Here is a 19,288-nt window from a genome sequence, read left to right as displayed (position 1 = left end):
ATAGCATACACTATACGTCTGCAAAGATAATGTAAACGTGCATTAAAGCACAAGTTCTCAGTAGCTCAGTCCCTGTTTATTTGTGTTGGAGGGGTTTGTATGTCGATGAAGAAGATTCAATACATGTATTGCAAAAACACCTTTAATTCCCATACTGTATTACCAACCCCATCAATATTAGGTACCAATGAAAAAAATCTTCACATTTGGCATTGGTATTCCGGTTCAAGCTCTCCCGTGTCAGTGGGTTACAATAGGTTACATCAAAAGCCATACAAAAATCACCATGCTCAAAAAAAGCCGAGATCCAAGTTATCTGCATTTTTCTACAAAATGTGTGACTTGGTTGTAGGGACTGAACCAAAACCTACTTCTAGAAAGCATAACCTTACCTTTATAGTAAGTACTGTCTTCCATATATCGGGACAGCCCAAAGTCTCCTAATTTCACACAGTCGGAGGAAGAGACCAACACATTTCTAGCAGCAATATCCCTGACAGAGAAAATACTGTGTGTTAAACACTCGCCATAAATATATCCATTACATTTCCAAATCCAGCACCTAAACAAAGCTTGTTTTGAGAGGTTGAAAATGAAAAACAAAAAGACACGAGCTATTTATACAAATAAACAGTCCATGAAACCTTCAAGCAATATATATTGCTCTTTCTCCCCCATCTTTTCTGAGAAAGAATACCATCAAATTTGGCATTTAAAGGTTCCCGTTACAATATTCATAATACTTTGCCTCTTCACTTTAGATTTTATTGACGTATGCCTTTAACCAAAATGTGCACATTTAAACACAAAACTGTTGGACAGAAGCAGAATTTGTGTTGGGTGACAGATCTCTAGATGCAGATTTCAGGAACACCTCCCCCCTCCCGCAGATAATAGGTAGGACTGGAATTTCAAGTATAAGAAGAGATGGAGCTTTTCTGAAATTAAATGAAAGCTTAAACTATTCCGAGCTGCGGAAAAAAAACCTCCGCAAAGTGTTAACCTGGTTTTCACATGCCCAAATCACCACATAACTATACATTTAATTGCTGTGTCATGGATGTTTGTAAACTTTAATTGGTAAACAATTTGGAGGTTTGTGACCCCTCCTCCCTGGGTTTAAACCCGCCCAGCCCACTTTGAAATGGCAGGTGCTGTGACGCACCTATGAATAACAGTGTATTAACCTCTCGCATGGAGGAACATTTACACATGGAGTTAGGACCTGTACAAATTGTACACCTTGGTGTGGTTACAGACTTAAAAATACTTTGGCCAAAGAATCTGACTAAATGTCCCTTACTAATTAGAAGACAGAAACGTATTTAACTATATCATTTGTCATATTGGATGTACAGTAGCACTGGGGCTCTTTGCCTTGTGCATCATGCATTGGACAGGGATTTTTGTCGACAAGTGGACGGTCTACAAACTAATTGACCTCTTAATGTATCCTTCAAATATCCTTTGATGACACGAAGGTTATACGTGTTACTGCTATTGCTATTTTGCAACTTTGTTCACTGTGGACGTCCTCTCCTCGTCTCCCTGTTGGGGGTGATGTCACACGTGAGCGCTCTGGTGCTCCAGTGGCGCGCCCTGCACACAGAGGAGACTCTACCTGTGCTTGTTTGCTGGGGCTGAGTGAGAAGTCTGGACACTTCTGCCTAACTTGGACTGTTGCTATTCTGCATCTGAGCTGGTATCGATAAGGGCAGTTGTCTGTTTACCTGTTTAACTACGCTGACCATCTCCCTGCCTGGTGCTCCTGCCGAGCTTGGGGTTATTATTATTGTGAAAGCCTGCTCTGCTGTAATTTGGGATTTCTTGCACCGGACTGGGCGCTGCATCTGTGGTGGTCTCGAGTCTGCCTACCATCATCCATACGAAGCTGGACGCTGAAGTGAAGACTTAGCCCGGTGTCCAGGCTCATGGTTTTTATACCTCAATGCTTTTTACACAGTTACTGTACATAGTAGATGAGGTTGAAAAAAAGAGACATGCGTCCATCAAGTTCAACCTCTGCTAAATTTAGACGACAGATACTTTATCCTATATCTGTACTTGCAGTATATTGATCCAGAGGAAGGCAAACAAAAAAACCCAGTGACATATCAGCCAATTATTTCTAATTAGGGGAAAAATAAATTCCTTCCTGACTCCAAGAATTGGCAATTAGATTACTTCCTCGTTCAACATCCTTCCCATGTTTACTTATTTGGTATATCCCTGAATAACTTTCCTTTCTAAAAAGATGTCTATTGTATCTGCCATCACAGTGTCCATGTGTAATGAATTCCACACTGTAACTGCCCTTACTGTAAAGAACCCTTTCCTTTGTTGCTGGTGAAATCTCCTTTCCTCCAACCTTAAGGGATGACCCCGTGTCCTTTGTACTGCCCGTGGGATGAATAGTTATTTTGAAAGCTCCCTGTACTGTCCCCGAATATAATTTTAAACTGCTGATTTTTTTGCACGTGTTCCTTACCACCCCCCTTTCCTTTTGTTACCACTAAATATTTTACTGCACTATGAGGGTTTTGCGCTTCCCTTTTTCATATCTCTAGATTGCGATGCCCAAGCCATCCTATTGATCAGCAGCATACCTTCAATCACAAGGGAAGATTTTTATGTTTATTTATTACACGCATTATTGTTTTTCTTCCTTAGTGTGGTACTAGTGTTTATCTAGTTTTCTACCATAAATAATTAATTCACCCCACCTCACCTATAGAATTCAGCGCACCTATTTTTTGTCTCTGAAAATGTATGTTGATCAAAGAAAACATCTGGTTATCTCCGTAATTATGACAATATTTTCATATAGAAAGTATACTCAGGGAAAGGTTGGGGGACGGGGGGGGCAGATAATCCCTCGCGACAGCTAAGTAACCCGAGGGTAAATGAGGTGCTACAGTCAGGGGTAAGGGAATGGTCATGAACGCTAGAGAGAGAAAGAACCCCTATGCGAGAGCACTCAGTAACAGTGTCAAGGCACACTTAGGGACAACACTTCAGCTATCAGTGAGCACTTGGTCTGACCACAGTACTCCAACGAGCAACTGCTCATTTAAGTGGGCTCTTTAATACCCCACAGTTACACGTATAGTGCAGTGCTCGGCATCAATACTATTTGTCACTAAAACATCACCCAGAGCGCTTTGCACTGCTACCTTCTGGACCTGCAGAGATCAATTGTTTTAAATTCGCTTCTCGGTCAAGGCTACTATATTATACACCCTGTGAGGCACAGCATCTGTGCCCACACTATTTATTTTAATTGAGCATAGCTCACATTAAAGGTTACATTTGAACTTATACACCATATCATCGCAGTCATTGTGTTTACTTTACGGAGGTGTCTCATAGCCTATTCTGATTGCTTAGATCGCTCTCGCATAGGGGTTCTTTCTCTCTCTAGCGTTCATGAATATTTTCATATATCCTAATGTGCGAGTACAAGCCTTTGCATGCACATTTCTTTACTGTTTTCATTGAGATAGTGTTTTTAAGTAACCAAAATGTACTATAAAACATGTAAGCACTGATGAAACAAGACATTATTTGAGAATGCAGTAACATTTCCCGCTATTAAATCAATCTAATGATATGATAAATAGAGCACCCTGTAAATACACATTAAATGCAAAAAATATCCACAAGGAGGCACTGTTGGTAACAGTTAACAAGAAAGACTTATTATTTTGTCAAGTTTGATACAAAGCATGGATTCAGGTTACCATATTTTATCCTATTTTTACTTGATTAGAAGGTGTAGGCATCAAAAATGTTACCTTCACAAAGGCATTCTTTCCCTTTACTAGTTTATTTCATATGTAAAATAAACCACTATGACCCGATGCTGAAAAAATATGTAATGCTAATGTCCCATTAGCCAAACAGCAAATTACGTGGGTTAGCTACACAATTGGGCCAAAAGTTGTTCATTTTAGACATATTTGCTGCAGCTATATCAAACATCTAACAATCGTGATGTAATGAATTATACAAGCATAATAGTGACACTGACACTGACACAATACTGAACAGAACAGTGAGAAATACATTTTTGAATTGTAAGGTGCAATAAATGGGGAAAATTTGAAAAATCGCAATAGTGCAGATGGTATAAACATTTTTCCGTTTTACCCGAGATCACCCACAGTCAACAGATAGACCCGATTTAAAAAGTTTGCCACAGTATGGGAATTGCCTTTGTACTACATACACAACGTGAGTAAAACCCTTCAGAAGACCCAACACAGATATTCCAAACATCTCATATTGCGCCATTGGTTTTCCTGTGCTTCTCTCCTACATATTGGGCATCATCCATTGCTCCCCTTATTTTAAGACCACTTGGTGCCACAGGTCAAAATCAAAGTTGACGTTTGTAACACCCAAGGAGCCCGAGAGCTGCATTGCTGGGTTCTTAACCTGCGCTACACATACTGACATTCAAAGACAACCAATTACACGTGCGTTACCACTCAGAGCGACGACGATACGGTGGTTCTCACCTTACGGTCTAGACTCCCCAACATTACCAACAGATCAAACCTTGCTGTAGAAAAGTTCTCCCCTTTATTATTGTGGATTAGAAGTGGGTGGGGTCTGGAAATGGCGAATACCAACTTTTCCAGCACGTTGATGCACTGATGATTTTGGCTAATTTACGTCCCATTTTCTCTAGTAAGACACGGCTGTAGGAGTCTAAAAGTTTGAGGATGATATGCCCAACATCACAATAAAATGCACCATGTTCATTCTAGTTAAAATGTTCTACCCCAAATCAAGACTATATCTTTTCCAGCCCCTTTGCTACCAGGAGCCCGCAATGTGAGGCAGTGATGTGGATAGAGGATCTCGGAAACATTCCTACCTGTGTACAAATCTTTTGCTCTCTAGGTAGGCAAGCGCAGTGCTGAGCTGGTAGGCGTAGAGGATCAAGGATGACAGGTCCAGGCTGTACTTTCTTACTTGTAAAAACGATCTTAACTTTTGGGGGAAAGGGGAACAGGAGTTAGGGGAAGACAAAGCAAAGCATTTACATTAATATCCAAACAGATCTAAATGCAGCGTAACTCACAACACATCACAAGGCCCTCTCTGAAATCAAAGGGGTAGCGGTTAAGTCCCAGTTAACAAAATACAGTATGTTGGCGTTACAACAAAGCAAACACATCGATATAAAACCTTCTGAAGATCTCCTGTCTGCTTCACAAATTGAACGTAGAAGAAACGCGTTTGTACAATCCGAAACACCCTTTCATTGTGTTGGAGATTACACTTCCGGTTGTTTTTTGGCTGTGATAATATCGGACGACATTAAAGTTCTAGTCTCACTTGGCCAGATATATGGGAGTCGCCGTAAAGAAAAAGTCCTCAACTAAACACCTTCCACATCATTTGTACCAGTTTTTCCATAAAAACAGAATTCATAAACCTATTCCAACCCCTGCTTTACAGGGTTTCAGCTTTCAGAGAAGCAAATAAAAACAATATTAATACTTTATTGCCGTGTAGCATATAAATACATCAGAGCAACAAATAGGATTTTCCATTGCCACATGCATAACAAACATTTGTGAGCGAATAAAGCTACGTTTGGAAGATAAATTAATCAGAGCATGAAAGAATACGGCAACTTTGTAACGGAAACACGCATGCATTTTTCTACCATCTAGAACAGAATAAACTCAAGTGAAGCAGAGGTAACGAAATGTCACTGCCTGCTATTGCTGTATGAAAGGTAGCGGAGACCAATGGACTTATTGGAATTGGCAGTCTACATGAAGAATAATTGGCAGTGTCTACACGAAGAATAACACCTTTCATAAAGTACAGACAATAATGAGGCCAACAGGAGTCTGAAGAATTCAGTTACTCCCAATTATGCTTGAAATAATTTGCTTATTTATTAAGGATGTATTTTCCTTTACACAGCGGTCCCAACATTTCCAGACATGTCAGTCATATCCTGGAATTTGTTTTCCCAATTGTAGGAGTCTTGTGCTAAAAATAATGTCCTGGGGCCACCAGGCCCCCCCAGAGGGGTGTGCAGTGGCATCACTGCAGCATGTTGCACTGTGCAGGTCAGCAGCAATAACACAAATGTGATGAGCACATACCTACAGACAAAATGTAACAGCACCGCACATGTGGTTATGGATTATGTTTGTTCAGGTAACAAGATATGCATTATGCATACATCGTCTTTTCTCACAGGCAGTGGTTATTCCATATACCCGTATTTTGAATTCATAACAAAGAATTTCAATATGTAATACACGATATGTAATCGAGTTACATGTGGTTTATTGTCAATGCAATTCAGTTTGTTGTTCCTTAGGACCCAGAGAGGTTCGCAAGCATGTCCAATAAAAGGCATCATACCCCCTACTCCCTCCTTTGTTACTACATGGAAGAAAGAACCAACGCAGCTCCCCAGCCTTCTATGTTTTACCAGGGGGTAGACACCTACCTCTCCTAGAGTACAAAGCTCCATGATAATCCAGACAGGGTTTTCTGTAATAACTCCAATCAACTTCACAATATGTGGATGATCAAACTGGCGCATCGTTACTGGAAGAAAGCGAGACAAACAATCCGTTAGCTCCTGCAGACAGAATCCAAGTCATTTCCTTTTGTGATTTATATATCCGACCATCACCGAGGTTCGTTGTGGCCACACACACAAGACAAGTTTCTTCTTATCTTAGTGCTGTGTGATGGGAAATAAAACCGCTATAACCAGAAATTAAAAAAGGGGGTGGGTATTTTTAACCAGAAAATCACGGGCTGTATCCCTGAGGAATACGCGACCTCACAAATATAAACTGGGTTAAAATCCAATACTGAATTTTAAACATTCAGGTATAGCCCGCACATTTGTGTTAGTAATGTTTTAATGATGTAAGGCACATTATAATTAATCTGATTGATTTTTCAAACACACCAGCACAACTGTGGGCTTCTGCTTCGTTCCATTCAACAGACATCTGGGGCCATTTTTTGGCTGTGAAGTGAGCTAAACTATAAATAAGATGTCTAAAGTAGGGAAAAATTGTCAAAGCGCCAAGTACTGAAAAATGTATCATTTTGGGCATATTAAGAGTCATATAATTGTAATTTAAATAATGTAGTACTTCTGGATGCTTCTAGAATATATTGAAAATGAAAATGTTATTTTTATGTGTACACGAGAAAAGGAAACTAGTTTCTAGCACTATCACTAACTGGTGAATTCTGAAATAATTATAATAAATGTATTGTCAAACCAAGGATGTAAAATATAGGGTTTTAAAAGAAATGCAACATACTATGTAGCTCTGATCAGAGGGTGAGGACTGTATAAGTGCTCATGATCAAACATATAAGCGTATGATGTGCTGGAACGCAGCAGTCATTGGTAGTCCAGTTCTGGATTGGACAAACCCATGGTAGGGGTAAAGGAGGGGTAATATATAGTGCCCTTGCCCTGTACTACTCCCAAGTAGTAAACTGCATTAGAATTTCCTGATCTTATAGTATATAATATATTTATAAGGTCAGGAAATTCTAACGCAGTGTACTACCTCGGAGTAGTACAGGGCAAGGGGCACCATATATTACCCCTCCTTTACCTCTACCCGGGGTTTGTTCAATCCAGAACTGTGACACAAATTTATTTTAATGACTTCAGAATCCACCAGTTAGTGATAGAGCGCTAGAAACTAGGCTCCTTTTCTCGTGTACAGCTGATCTCCTACTAGTAAGCACCTCACTACCATCACACATAAGCTGTAGCGGGGATACCAATCTAGTATCCTATTTTTTTAAAAATAATCTCGTAGTGCAAACGTGCTTCGTAAACTTGGCCACACAATTGTGGTAGCTGTGATTCAATATCTGCAAAGTGTCATTGTAAAACTCATTAGTATGCAAGTAGTAGTATAGGTATTGTAAATGTTTTTCTTTATATGTTTTATTTATTTATTTTTTAAACCTTATTTCAGATCCCAAACATGGTTTATCAAATACAGAAATAGAACAATTGCTTCTTGTTCTGCAGACTTAATCCCTGTACCACAAAGAGAAGACGTCCTAGATCAGAAGAACAGGAGGCAAATTTTCAAAAGAATAAGAAGTTGCCACCAAAGAGAGTTCTTACAAATGATACAACAGGTTATGATCTAATCAACCACTTCCCGGAATACTTAGACACCAGCACCCCCTATATGCAGGGTTTCTGAATGCACAGGACACACGTGTGCAGTACTGTTCCTGAAAAGTGCCTGAAACAGCTCCACATTGTTTGTCTAAAGACAGAAATCGTTTTAAAAAGTTTCATTTGAAGTAATGGACAATGATGTAATGTAATAAAACAGTTTGTTTGGAAATGTGTAGTCACAACTAATCCAATTGTGGGTGTAATTTTATTTTCTATAATAATTATTATTTTATTTTTTAAATCAATCAACTTGGTAAAAAGCTTCTTTAAGTGCCCACTGATCTAAAGTAACCCCCAATTAATTATTTTTAGATTATATATATAATATTATATAGCAAATGGAAATATTACTGTGTGCTCATTTGCATGTCTTAGACAGGTCTGCAACCCTGCCTTTCATCATTATCACCCAGCACACAGTGCTTCCACTGCAGCAAGGGATTCTGGGAAATGACATGCAAATGAGCACACAGTGCCACCTTTTGATTCAAAAACATATGACATGTAATATATTTATATATATATATAATTAAAAAATTAAATTCATGACTGAATAGGTTAAGACCACAATACCCTAGCAGTCTTCCGTACACATGCCATAGGCCACAAGCCTTTCTTTGCATGCCTAAATAATACAGTGTAATATGTCCCTCAATTAACCGTACATGTCATTTGTACCTTCCCAGAAAGATCCTCTATAACTAAACGGTGGAAGACGCAAGATTTAAAAAGCTCTGCATGTTTTTCAGGCCTTTTGTTCATTGAATATTAAAATATTACAGGGAATAAGAGATCCATTTAAAAAACAATATATAAATCGAATTTTTAACAACATTAATAAAGCTAAATACTGGTATCAATAATATTGATAACCGAATGGGAACTTGAAGGCCCTTGTAGTTCATCAAATGATACCACATGTAACATATCTATATTAGTCCAGGATAAATTCTCCCCCTGTGACTTTACTTGGGAAACGTTAATGAAGTTTGGGCCCCATGTGCATTAGATTTTGTGGTGTGCTAAAACCATCTCTGGGCACATGTAGGTCTTGAAGCCCCCGCAACTTTATCCTGCAAAATGAGGCCGAGGCTTTCCATCTCAGAGATGGAAAGCAACTTCCCGTTGTAAAGCCAGTATAACCAGCCTCACACTGATGAGATCCAAAAGGTTGAAATAGCTGTCTGGGAACAGGGTTAATGGCTCTGCCCTTCTTGAACTCAGGCAGTGCTGAAAAGCTGTGTAATGCGACAGTCATAAGCTTATGCACCATGTCATCATGGAAATGAAGTATAAGGTGGCACGGTGTGCTCATTTGCATGTCATTACCCAGAATCCCTGGCTGCAGTGGAAGTGCTGTATTGCAAGGCTAGGTCCCCAGTGCAGCCGGCGGTGAGCGTGCCTCTCACCAGCCCCTTACCTCCTCCCTAGCCGTCCCTGGTGACTCCTCCCTTCCTTGCTCACTGAACATTGCGATGCGTCAGCCAGCAGGGACTACAACAGGATTATGTTCCCGTGCGGCGACGCGTCACATGGTGTGCCAGAGAGCCAATCAGAATGGTGGTTTGCTCCTGCCCTGCCATCACCGTCCACTTTGAATCCTCCTCTTCAGTTTCTTGAGCCCGGTGATCTCTTTGATGCAGTGGCTTTTCCACGGCCCCTCATGCAGCATTTTCAGGTTTTGCATTTCGGGGAAGGGGAGGGTGGGAAGCGAGGGGTGGGGGACTTTATTTACTCTTTTTTCAACATAAAAACGGTCATGGCCGCGCCCACCTGCCCCGATTTGGCCACGCCTCCCGCGCGCCTGAGAACTCTGCCTGCAGACCACAGATCGCGGTCTAGCGCTGTGCACGTGCCGCCAGGCGCGCGTGCAGCAGCCTCCAGCGGGACCTTAGCCTAACAAATAATGGTGAAAAGCAGGGTCAAAGCCCTGCCTGAGATGTGAATGTGCTCACTAATGAATGCAGCTTTCTATTGTCTGGCTTGAATAAGGCAGATTGGGCAAACAAACATGTCAGTATATATTTAGAACCAGGGTTGGGGTTACCAGAGACACAAATAACATGGTTTCGCTCCTCACCAACTCAGATTAAACAGAACAAAACTGAGCTGCTATAGGGGGGGAAGCACAGAGGGATAGGTTTGCCAGAAGCAGGATGTGGAGAGCATTTAAAAACAGAAGGGATATACTGTACTATTCTCGGGTGGAGGATACACATACAGGACAGAAGATAACAGTGCTCAGAAGTGCAGACTTCATACTGAAACCCCAACAATAGCAGTGAGTGGTAACCTACAGGGAATATTTCATAGAGTGTTGGCAGCTTTGTTTCTGAGAGGGTAACACAGCAATGCATTGGATACGACATTAGTCACTAGGTATTGTGTTTCCATTGAAGGGGAAAAACAAGCTACGGAAAAGACAGCAGAAGAAAAACAAGTGGTATGACTTTCACAGCCATCACCTGTCTCCAGACGTTCTCATTCTCCCCCAACAATCACACAAGCAGCTGCTCTTCTAACAGGGGATAATTGGTCATGCTGTCCAGTTACAAACATTAATGAACACTGTGTGTAGTGGGAATAAGACCTAACCACGAGGCAAAATCTACCACTATAAAGCATCAATTCGCTCTCCCCCCCACCCCCCTTCATTGTACTGTATTCTTTTTACCCCTCATGTTTCCAATTGTAAGGTGGTGCTGGTGGTGGTGGGTGGTTTCGATGGAACTGAAAAGTGCGATTGAAAATAAATAAATAAAAAGAAGAATGTGTGGGGGGGACCTCCCGGTTTCATAGATACTTCCCTGTGAAGTTACCATATTTAACCCTTTTAGTGCCCTATGGACATACAGCAGGGGGTGGGCAACTCCAGTCCTCAAGGGCAACAAACAGGTCAGGTTTTCAGGATATCCCTGCTTCAGCACAGGTGGCTCAGTGATTGAGCCACCCGTACTGAAGCAGGGATATCCTGAAAACGTGACCAGTTGGTGGCCCCTGAGGACTGGAGTTGGCTATCCCCTAACAGTTTATGGCTGCGTCCATAGAAAGACAAGCAGCGCTGAGCCGCGCGGACGCTACGCGCTGAGCCCCGGCATCCTCAATGAGGATGTCTTTAGAGGGGGCTCACGCGAGCGTCCGCAGGCGTGCTGAGGAGTTGGATTTTTCAGCCGACAGCCAAAGCTGTTTTTCAGCGCGCTGTGTTGAAAACATCCGATCAGCGCGAAGCAGCGTCACGGCGCCGTGACGTCGACGCCATCGCGGGCGATTGGCCCAGCGACGTCACTGCCCCGCCTCCCACCACCTTCCCCCGCCTCCCGATCGCGGACGCTGGCTCGCCTGCATGTGCATGAAATAGCTCATGCTTGATCAGGTGAGCATCAGCGTCCGCGCGGCTCAGCGCTGCTCCACGTTCTATGGACGCAGCCTTACAGTTATGAGGCTGGCACGCCAGTGGCCGTTATGAGGTCCCCTGTCCATCCTAGCCCTGTGCTAGTTTTCTATAGACAAATTGGGATCAGTGTGACCATCGACATAACGCTCAGAAGCGATCACACTATCAGGAAGGGGCCACGGCTAGGGAGGTGGCAGGACTAACACAGGCACTGAAGGGGTAAAATCTTCCTTCCAGGGGAAGCACCACGGACCCCGACTTTCACAAAATAGTTTAAAAAAAAATAATAAATAAAAAGTGTTGCCACTTGCAAGATTTTCCCAAACTCACATAAAATGGAAAAAAATACATATTGTATTAATTTGCGAAAATGACACAGCTTTTGCTTGAATGTTTGTCAATTCTCATATTTCTTTGAAGAATTGCAGGAACGTTTGTGTGGTGGAATAAGAACAACAAGCCAACTTTCCCTGCTGCCACTCCACAATTTGTCAGAACGGTTAATTTGAGAAAAACAAACAAACAAAAATAAAAACCAACAAAAAAAAAACAATTTGTGCCGACTGCAGGCTGGAAAAGTCTCTGCTTTTAGGGGAGACTTCAATGGGTTTCACAAAGAAAATAATTGCATTTATAGGTCTTCCACAGATCCCCAAAACCTGCTTCACCCCCACGGTCACATCAACCACAGCCATTAAACTACAGATTAGGATTCTGGGTAATGGCAACCAAATGAGCACACAGTGACGCCTTTTGCTTTATGCTTGCTTATCTTGAACATGTATAGTTACATAGAACTTTACCCTGCTGTATTACATATGTTGTACATTGTAACCTGGGTTAAATGCTTTTAAAGTAAGGAAACACACTTACAGGCCTCTTGTAAGAACTTCTCCCTCACACTGTCAGATGTGCAGTTCTTGCATGTTTTGATTGCAACAGCCATGGCTGGATTTTCCTGAAAGAGAAATTAATAACATACCACACTTCTTATTCTACACGTTCATAGCCACGAATGTGAGGCACACAGTTTTAGCAACGGTACATCATCTATATACTTTCATTAAATGGATTGATGGCTGGTGCTTATCGTTACTGCTCATTTATAGGCACTTTGTTAGGACTACAAAAACGACAACATTTCTCTGTATAATGCGATGACTGCAAAGGAACCAACACTGGTTATAAAGCCCCCGAGACTTTAGAGTAAATAAGATTAATAAATATATATAGACACATAATTAGACAGCGTAATGCATTGCGCGTGATAAACAGAATCCCAGCATCCCAATATAAATACACCCTCTGCGCTCTTAAACTCTGTGTTAAACAAATTGTAAACAGCAGGGCGCAATATTAACAACATGTGGATAAAGAAAGGCTCCATTTAGCAACCAAGGAGTCCCGTCACTAGTGTTATTTTACATGGAATAACTCAGACAATGGTTTATCTGCATAATACAGTTGCAGCATTAATACAATCACAAACCACAGCTCTGCCATTCAATGTGTCATTAGTACATGAAAAAAGGGTTTAAGCTTGGCTCGACAGATTAAGAGATTGTGAGCCGTGTCCAATATAGGAATAACAAAGACACAGCTTTGTTACAATGCATGTATTTGATTTGAATGTGCCAAAAACAGTAGTTATCTTATTAATATGTTTCTTACATAGCCCTTACAATGTATGCAGTGCTATACTTTTGCAGGTTCACATCCCTGCACCAAAGATCTTATCACTGAAATTGTGATGTACAGGAAGATATATGTATTGCTCAGGGCCACAGAGAGCGACACGGGGATTGGAACCGGGGCAAAGGCAGTGTACAGTACTTGCCATTACTTCTGATTTAGTTGTCTAAGGAGTATTTTGGCACAGTACTGTGCAGAGGTGCTGTGGGCTATTCAATATATTCTCACTTAAAACCAATATGAACCAATGGCAGTGATTGCATTAAAATATAATAGATATATATATAAATATATAAAAAATATAATATATCACATTTTAAGTTATGGTGGGTGAAAAGGGCAACAAAAAACCTCCACCGTTCGCATATAGCCAATAAAGAATTACTTGTGAGCATATTCACATGTCTTAAGATAGGTCGGCACCCCTGCATTTCAAACATTATCACCTAGCATACAGTGCTCCCACTGCAGCAAGGGATTCTGGGAAATGACACGCAAATGAGCACACAATGTGTCACCTTTTGCCTGTAATATCCATACACATGGAGCCCATTTAAGCAGATGCATCGCCGTTCACACAGTTTTTAAGCTCACAAGTGATACTCTTTATTGGCTATATGCTAACTGTGGAGATTTTTTATTGCCTTTTTCACCCACCATAACATAAAATGTAATGGTAAACCTACCCAGCCTAGAAATATTTCAAAGCAAGTATAAACCAACCTGGAACCTTGAAGCATGTCTGTGAGTGGTCTGTACTTGCTTTGCTAGTCCCAGGCTGTGCTTAAAAGCTGTGTGAACGGCGATGCATCTGCTTAAATGGGCTCCATGTGAATGGATATTCCAGGCAAAAGGTGACACATTGTGTGCTCATTTGCATGTGATTTCCCAGAATCCCTTGCTGCAGTGGGAGCACTGTATGCTAGGTGATAATGGTTGAAAGGCAGGCTTGCAGACCTGTCTAAGACATGTGAATGTGATCACAAGTGATATTCTTTATTGTGTATATATATATATATATATATATATATATATATATAAACTTTTGTGTGTGTGGAATGGTTTGTCAATGTTGTACTTTGATGAGAGTTGTTTTACTGCACATTCCTGATTTATTCTCTAACAAAGAGGTGGTATGAGTAAATCTCACGAGTAAATCTCATCTCTGCGACGCTGAGCACGAGAGCTAAAGAAGTACCCAGACATATACCTAGACAGCAACTACACAGAGTCTTATCACTATCACACAGCTCCTCTGTAAGGAGTAGCACACTGATGCAAGAGCTATACTCCTCCAAATGTCCTACGCTGACTGTAACTAAAGGACATAGCACCTGGTGTATGCATGTAGAAGAGGAGAAAGGGACAGGTGAGTGACGGACCCCACAGACACAACACTATCTCTATACCTTTCTGTCTCCCTCTCCCGTCCTCTCTATCTTTCGCTCTCTCTCCCCCTCTCCCATCTATCTCCCTCTGTATGTACATAAGATGCATACTGCATATACACACCCCATCCCTCCCCCTTTCTTTCTCTCTCTCTACCCCCTCTCTTTCTATCTCCCTCTCTCTGCCCTCACTTTTACTATTCCCCCTTCCCCTCTCTCCCCCAATCTTTCTCGCTCTCATCCTCCCTCTACCCCTCTCCTTTTCTCACCCTGACCCCCCTCTTCTCTTTGTTTCTCCCCATCTTTATCTCTCCCCCTCACTCCCTCTCGCCTATGACTTAAAAGGCATGATACGCAAGTAAAAAAAAGAAACGTTATTAGTTCTTAAGAATTTATTCAATTTTTTTTTGCGAGTAGATTTTTTTGTAATATGTCAAGCCGTGTGTGTATATATATATATATATATATATATATATATATATATATATATATATATATATATATATACATATGCGCACGCGCATTTAATTTGGGATAAAATCAGCAGAAATAAGTCTGACAGCAATTTAGCACATTGAAAGGCTGTATTTACTAATATTTTGGTAAGCAAGGCCAATTATTGAAATCTGCAGCCTGTCTGGGCCCCTGTTCACTTTCCTCTCCAAGATTATTGACATCTCATAGCATTACACTGGAGAAAATCGTTTCTCTCGTAGTAACGCTAAAATGAGGTGACCCTAAAATGAGAAGAGGCAGTCCCCGTGTGGGGGGCATGTTTTGCGTTGAAGTCGGAAGGCAGGTACAACAATAACGCAGAACTGCACACCTCACACAATGGTGTGTCGGGGATAATGTCTATACTATAACTCAGCGGTGCGCAAAGTGGGGGGCGCGACCCCCAGGGGGGGCGGGAGATTGTGCTGGGGGGGCGCGGGCAGTTGCAGAGGCCCCGCGCTCTTCCCCCAGGCATTTAAATTAAATGCCGGGGGATCGCGTGAGGCCCCTGCAACTGTTTACTTACCGGGATTCAGCCGTCTGTGTTGCGTCGCCATGGCAACGCGGCGTCAATAGACGCCGCGGCACCATGTGACTTGACGCTGCGTGGGCGTGTGACGTCATCTGACGCGAATGAAGGTAGGCAGGGGGGCGCGAGAGCCGGGGGCAGAGTGACAGGGGGGCGCAGCACAAAAAGTTTGCGCTCCCCTGCTATAACTCATAGGTTACAACACTACTAAAGAATAAACAATTTTGAGGCATGGAAGCAACATAGGCACAGAAATATTCAGTAACGTAATAAGATACGGAGGAAGAAAAACACTTCCTCCATGTTTCATGCTACCAAGACTAATTTAACCAAACACTTCTTTTGGGCCTGGAAAGTGTTCTTCTACCTGCTCTCTCTGCACGTGGCAGTCATCTACAGCAGGGGTGCTCAACTCATCCTCTCAACAGGTCAGGTTTTCAGGGTCTCCCAGCTTCAGCACAAGTGGCTCGTTCAGTTCCAGCTTCACCACAGGTGGCTCATTCAGTCCCTGCTTCAGAGCCTCTGATTGAGCCACCTGTGCTGAAGCTGGGATATCTTCAAAACCTGACCTGTTGGGGAGGGGGGGGGGGGTTGCTTGAGGACTGGAGTTAAGCACCACTGATCTAGGAACGTCTACCTCTACATCCTCTCCTTCCACCTTCCTCTCAGACTTTGAATCCTTTCCTTCTCTCCCAGGACTTTCCATCCTTTTACTGGGCGACTTCAACTGTCATATGGATGCAGTGACATCATATGAGGAAGTGATGGCAGTGATGGTGGTTGAGTATTGTAAAGCATAGACATTACCACCGATATCAGCAAGGGGAAGCTTAGAGGGCTAGCTTACGCTAGCGCTCAATTTGACGCTTTCGCTTCCATTGCGATCTTGAAAGGCTGATGGTAATTGCCGCTGCATTTGGCAAGATAAAGCATAGTATCATTCGCTTATCTCAGCGCTCAGGTCCTCTAGTCTCCGCTGTATACCTGCACTAACACGTTCCAGAGCATTATTCATCCATCTCAATCCTGCATACTGCCAGCTACCTATCAATTACATGGACTAGCAGCGGGCATGCTGATACAGAGCCCCAATGACGTGGGTCTCCAGGTTGATCATCACCTCGTCATTATTCTAATGTTTCTCTAGAAGCCGGCAATGAGGACTATAGTAGCAGGACTCCTACCAGGGAGTGTGAGCTGTGTCTTTGATCTCAGAGACCAGCGAGGCATTGGCTGTGTATACTCCCACCGCATTATAGTTTCATACTTGGAATAGATTATACTGTATCAAGTGGGTTATTAGACACTACCACCCCCAGTGCCCACAACGCAAAGTGCCACAACCACTTCCGCGGCTTTTCAACTTCTTTGACTCGCTATACTTTCGCAATTGTCACTATTCACTGTTTTTGTCGCCACCCTTTATTTTATATCAATAAAAGTTATATTTTATATGCCAAGGGTATATGCACTACTAGTGCAATTCTTTGTTGGTAGAATCCTTGAGCTCTTCATAGGTTTCACTGGTCCTAGTTGTACGTCATATTGAGGATCCATCTGTGTTCTAGGCATTTGGCCTTCTCTCTAACCTCCATTGGCATCATCTAATGCAGCGGTGCGCAAACTCCCCGCACCTGCGCCCTCCTCTCCCGTCTAATGATGCGTCAAATTACGCTGCGGGGTCATGTGACGTCACGTCCCGTTAACCACGGCGTCATTTGAAGTCACGTCTCCATGGCAACGGGCGTCATTTGACACCACGAGAGCCTGGTAATTAAGTTTACCGAGGCCTCGCGCTCTCAGTGCAGGGCCTTTGTAAACACCGCGCCCCCCTCCAGAAACATCTCGCCCCTCCTAACCCCCAGTTTGCACACCGCTGGTCTAATGGATCCTGCTCTTTACTGATAACTGTTCCTTATCTTCCCCTTTCCGCTCTCTGGATCCATCTTTAATTCCCCTCATGATGACACGTGTCACCAGGAAAGGGGTTAAGTAATTCAATTCACAGTACTCACCGGGCTCATGTAAACTCCTTGATGTACATCTCCAAATTGCCCTTCACCAATGCATCTCCCCAACTCAATTCGGTCTCTCTGGATCTCATAATCGCCAGCTGGAAAATTAAAATCCATATCAACCATAAACAGCTGCTAGAGGGCAAGGCGGCTCGGAAATAAAAAAACACACACAAGACGTGAAACTCGTAGCAAAACCCACTCACACAGCTGACATCTTACGGTTAAGGAATTTATATTTATAGCACACAATGCTTTTATAAATGACAAACACCGTAAAATCCTCTTAACCAAGTATACATAACCAAACTGCAACACTAACATTAAAAGTGCAAATATCAAGAGAACATCATTGCATGGCTTGTCAAAAGAATACCAGTACAGAGACTTGGTTTATAACGTATCATTAGTCATTATAAACCCCTGAAATGGAACATGCCGGGAGGACATGAAAATGAGAGGAAGACACAGGAACGGAGGCGCTTTGTATGCCGGAGTCCTGTATTGTATGGAATTACCACACCTCCATTTACACGAGATTTCCAACACTTTAAAGAGGAGGGCGTCTTACGGCAATAGAGTTGGGAATGATGTGAACGGAAAAAAGTGATCTAGTTTACAAACTTCTGTTGGAACAGGGACATGTTATTCCACAATTTGGCCATTTCCATAGGAATAAACGTAAAATAAAAGGTTTCATAAAAACATTATTACCCTCAATGATAAAGGTATAGCCCGGGTATACTATGGGGATTGCGTTAATGTATTGTTACAGATCTACTGGGGGGGTTAGGTGGTGGTTTGGTGTTAAGTAGTTGCCACAATAAGATTGATCGGACCGCTCACCATTAGTGTAGTCCTAAAAAGTAGGTAACCAAAGTAAAACGCAAGGTGCATAGGAGAATGAATACGGCTATGCCAGATTAATCCAAGGAGGATCAAAGAGTCCCCAAATACTGCACTCAATGCGTATTGATAAGGTTGTGTGTAGCACTGCATTGGTCCATTATCTGATGGACCAATATATATATATATATATGGGACTCTTTGATCCTCCTTGGATCAATCTCGTATAGCCATTAAGTAATTGCCAACAGGATTATCGGATATTTATCATAAACTGAAACTAAAAACGGCTAAGAATATACAATAAGTTACAATTGCACCTAAGAGAACATATCGACCCTCACATTTGGCGCTCGCCCTCCCTCACTGATCTGGCGCTCGCCCTCCCTCACTGATTTGGCGCTCGCCCTCCCTCACTGATTGGGCGCTCGCCCTCCCTCACTGATCTGGCGCTCGCCCTCCCTCACTGATTTGGCGCTCGCCTCCCTCGCTGATTTGGTGCTCGCCTCCCTCGCTGATTTGGCGCTCGCCTCCCTCGCTGATTTGGCGCTCGCCCTCCCTCACCGATTTGGCGCTCACCTCGCAACTATTTAGTACCAGTGTCTTCGACGTTAACAGAGTCTCACGACTAAACTTTTCCGTTTACATTGTTTAATTGTGAAAGTGTAAAGTTCCCCCACAAGTTATTAATAGGTTTGATGATATTGGAATCTAAAA

At 42.4% G+C, this 19,288-nt stretch overlaps 1 protein-coding gene across 18 annotated transcripts in view; it reads right to left on the bottom strand.

Annotated features, from left to right (window-relative positions):
- PTK2 (protein tyrosine kinase 2) overlaps positions 1–19,288 on the bottom strand; it is a 338,626-nt gene that overhangs the window by 62,267 nt on the left and 257,071 nt on the right. For all 18 annotated transcript variants that reach the window (XM_075581727.1, XM_075581721.1, XM_075581682.1 and 15 more), the window contains 5 exons: positions 17,726–17,823; positions 12,480–12,564; positions 6,485–6,585; positions 4,883–4,998; positions 393–493 (listed from right to left, as the gene is read on the bottom strand). In XM_075581727.1, the coding sequence (XP_075437842.1) occupies positions 393–493; positions 4,883–4,998; positions 6,485–6,585; positions 12,480–12,564; positions 17,726–17,823 (501 nt within the window). The remainder of the gene's footprint in view (positions 1–392; positions 494–4,882; positions 4,999–6,484; positions 6,586–12,479; positions 12,565–17,725; positions 17,824–19,288) is intronic.

The sequence above is a fragment of the Ascaphus truei genome, chromosome 2 (assembly GCF_040206685.1).
Source record: "Ascaphus truei isolate aAscTru1 chromosome 2, aAscTru1.hap1, whole genome shotgun sequence".
NCBI lineage: Eukaryota > Metazoa > Chordata > Amphibia > Anura > Ascaphidae > Ascaphus > Ascaphus truei.
Note: the sequence above shows the minus strand (reverse complement) of the source record. Positions and strands in the feature narration are given on the sequence as shown.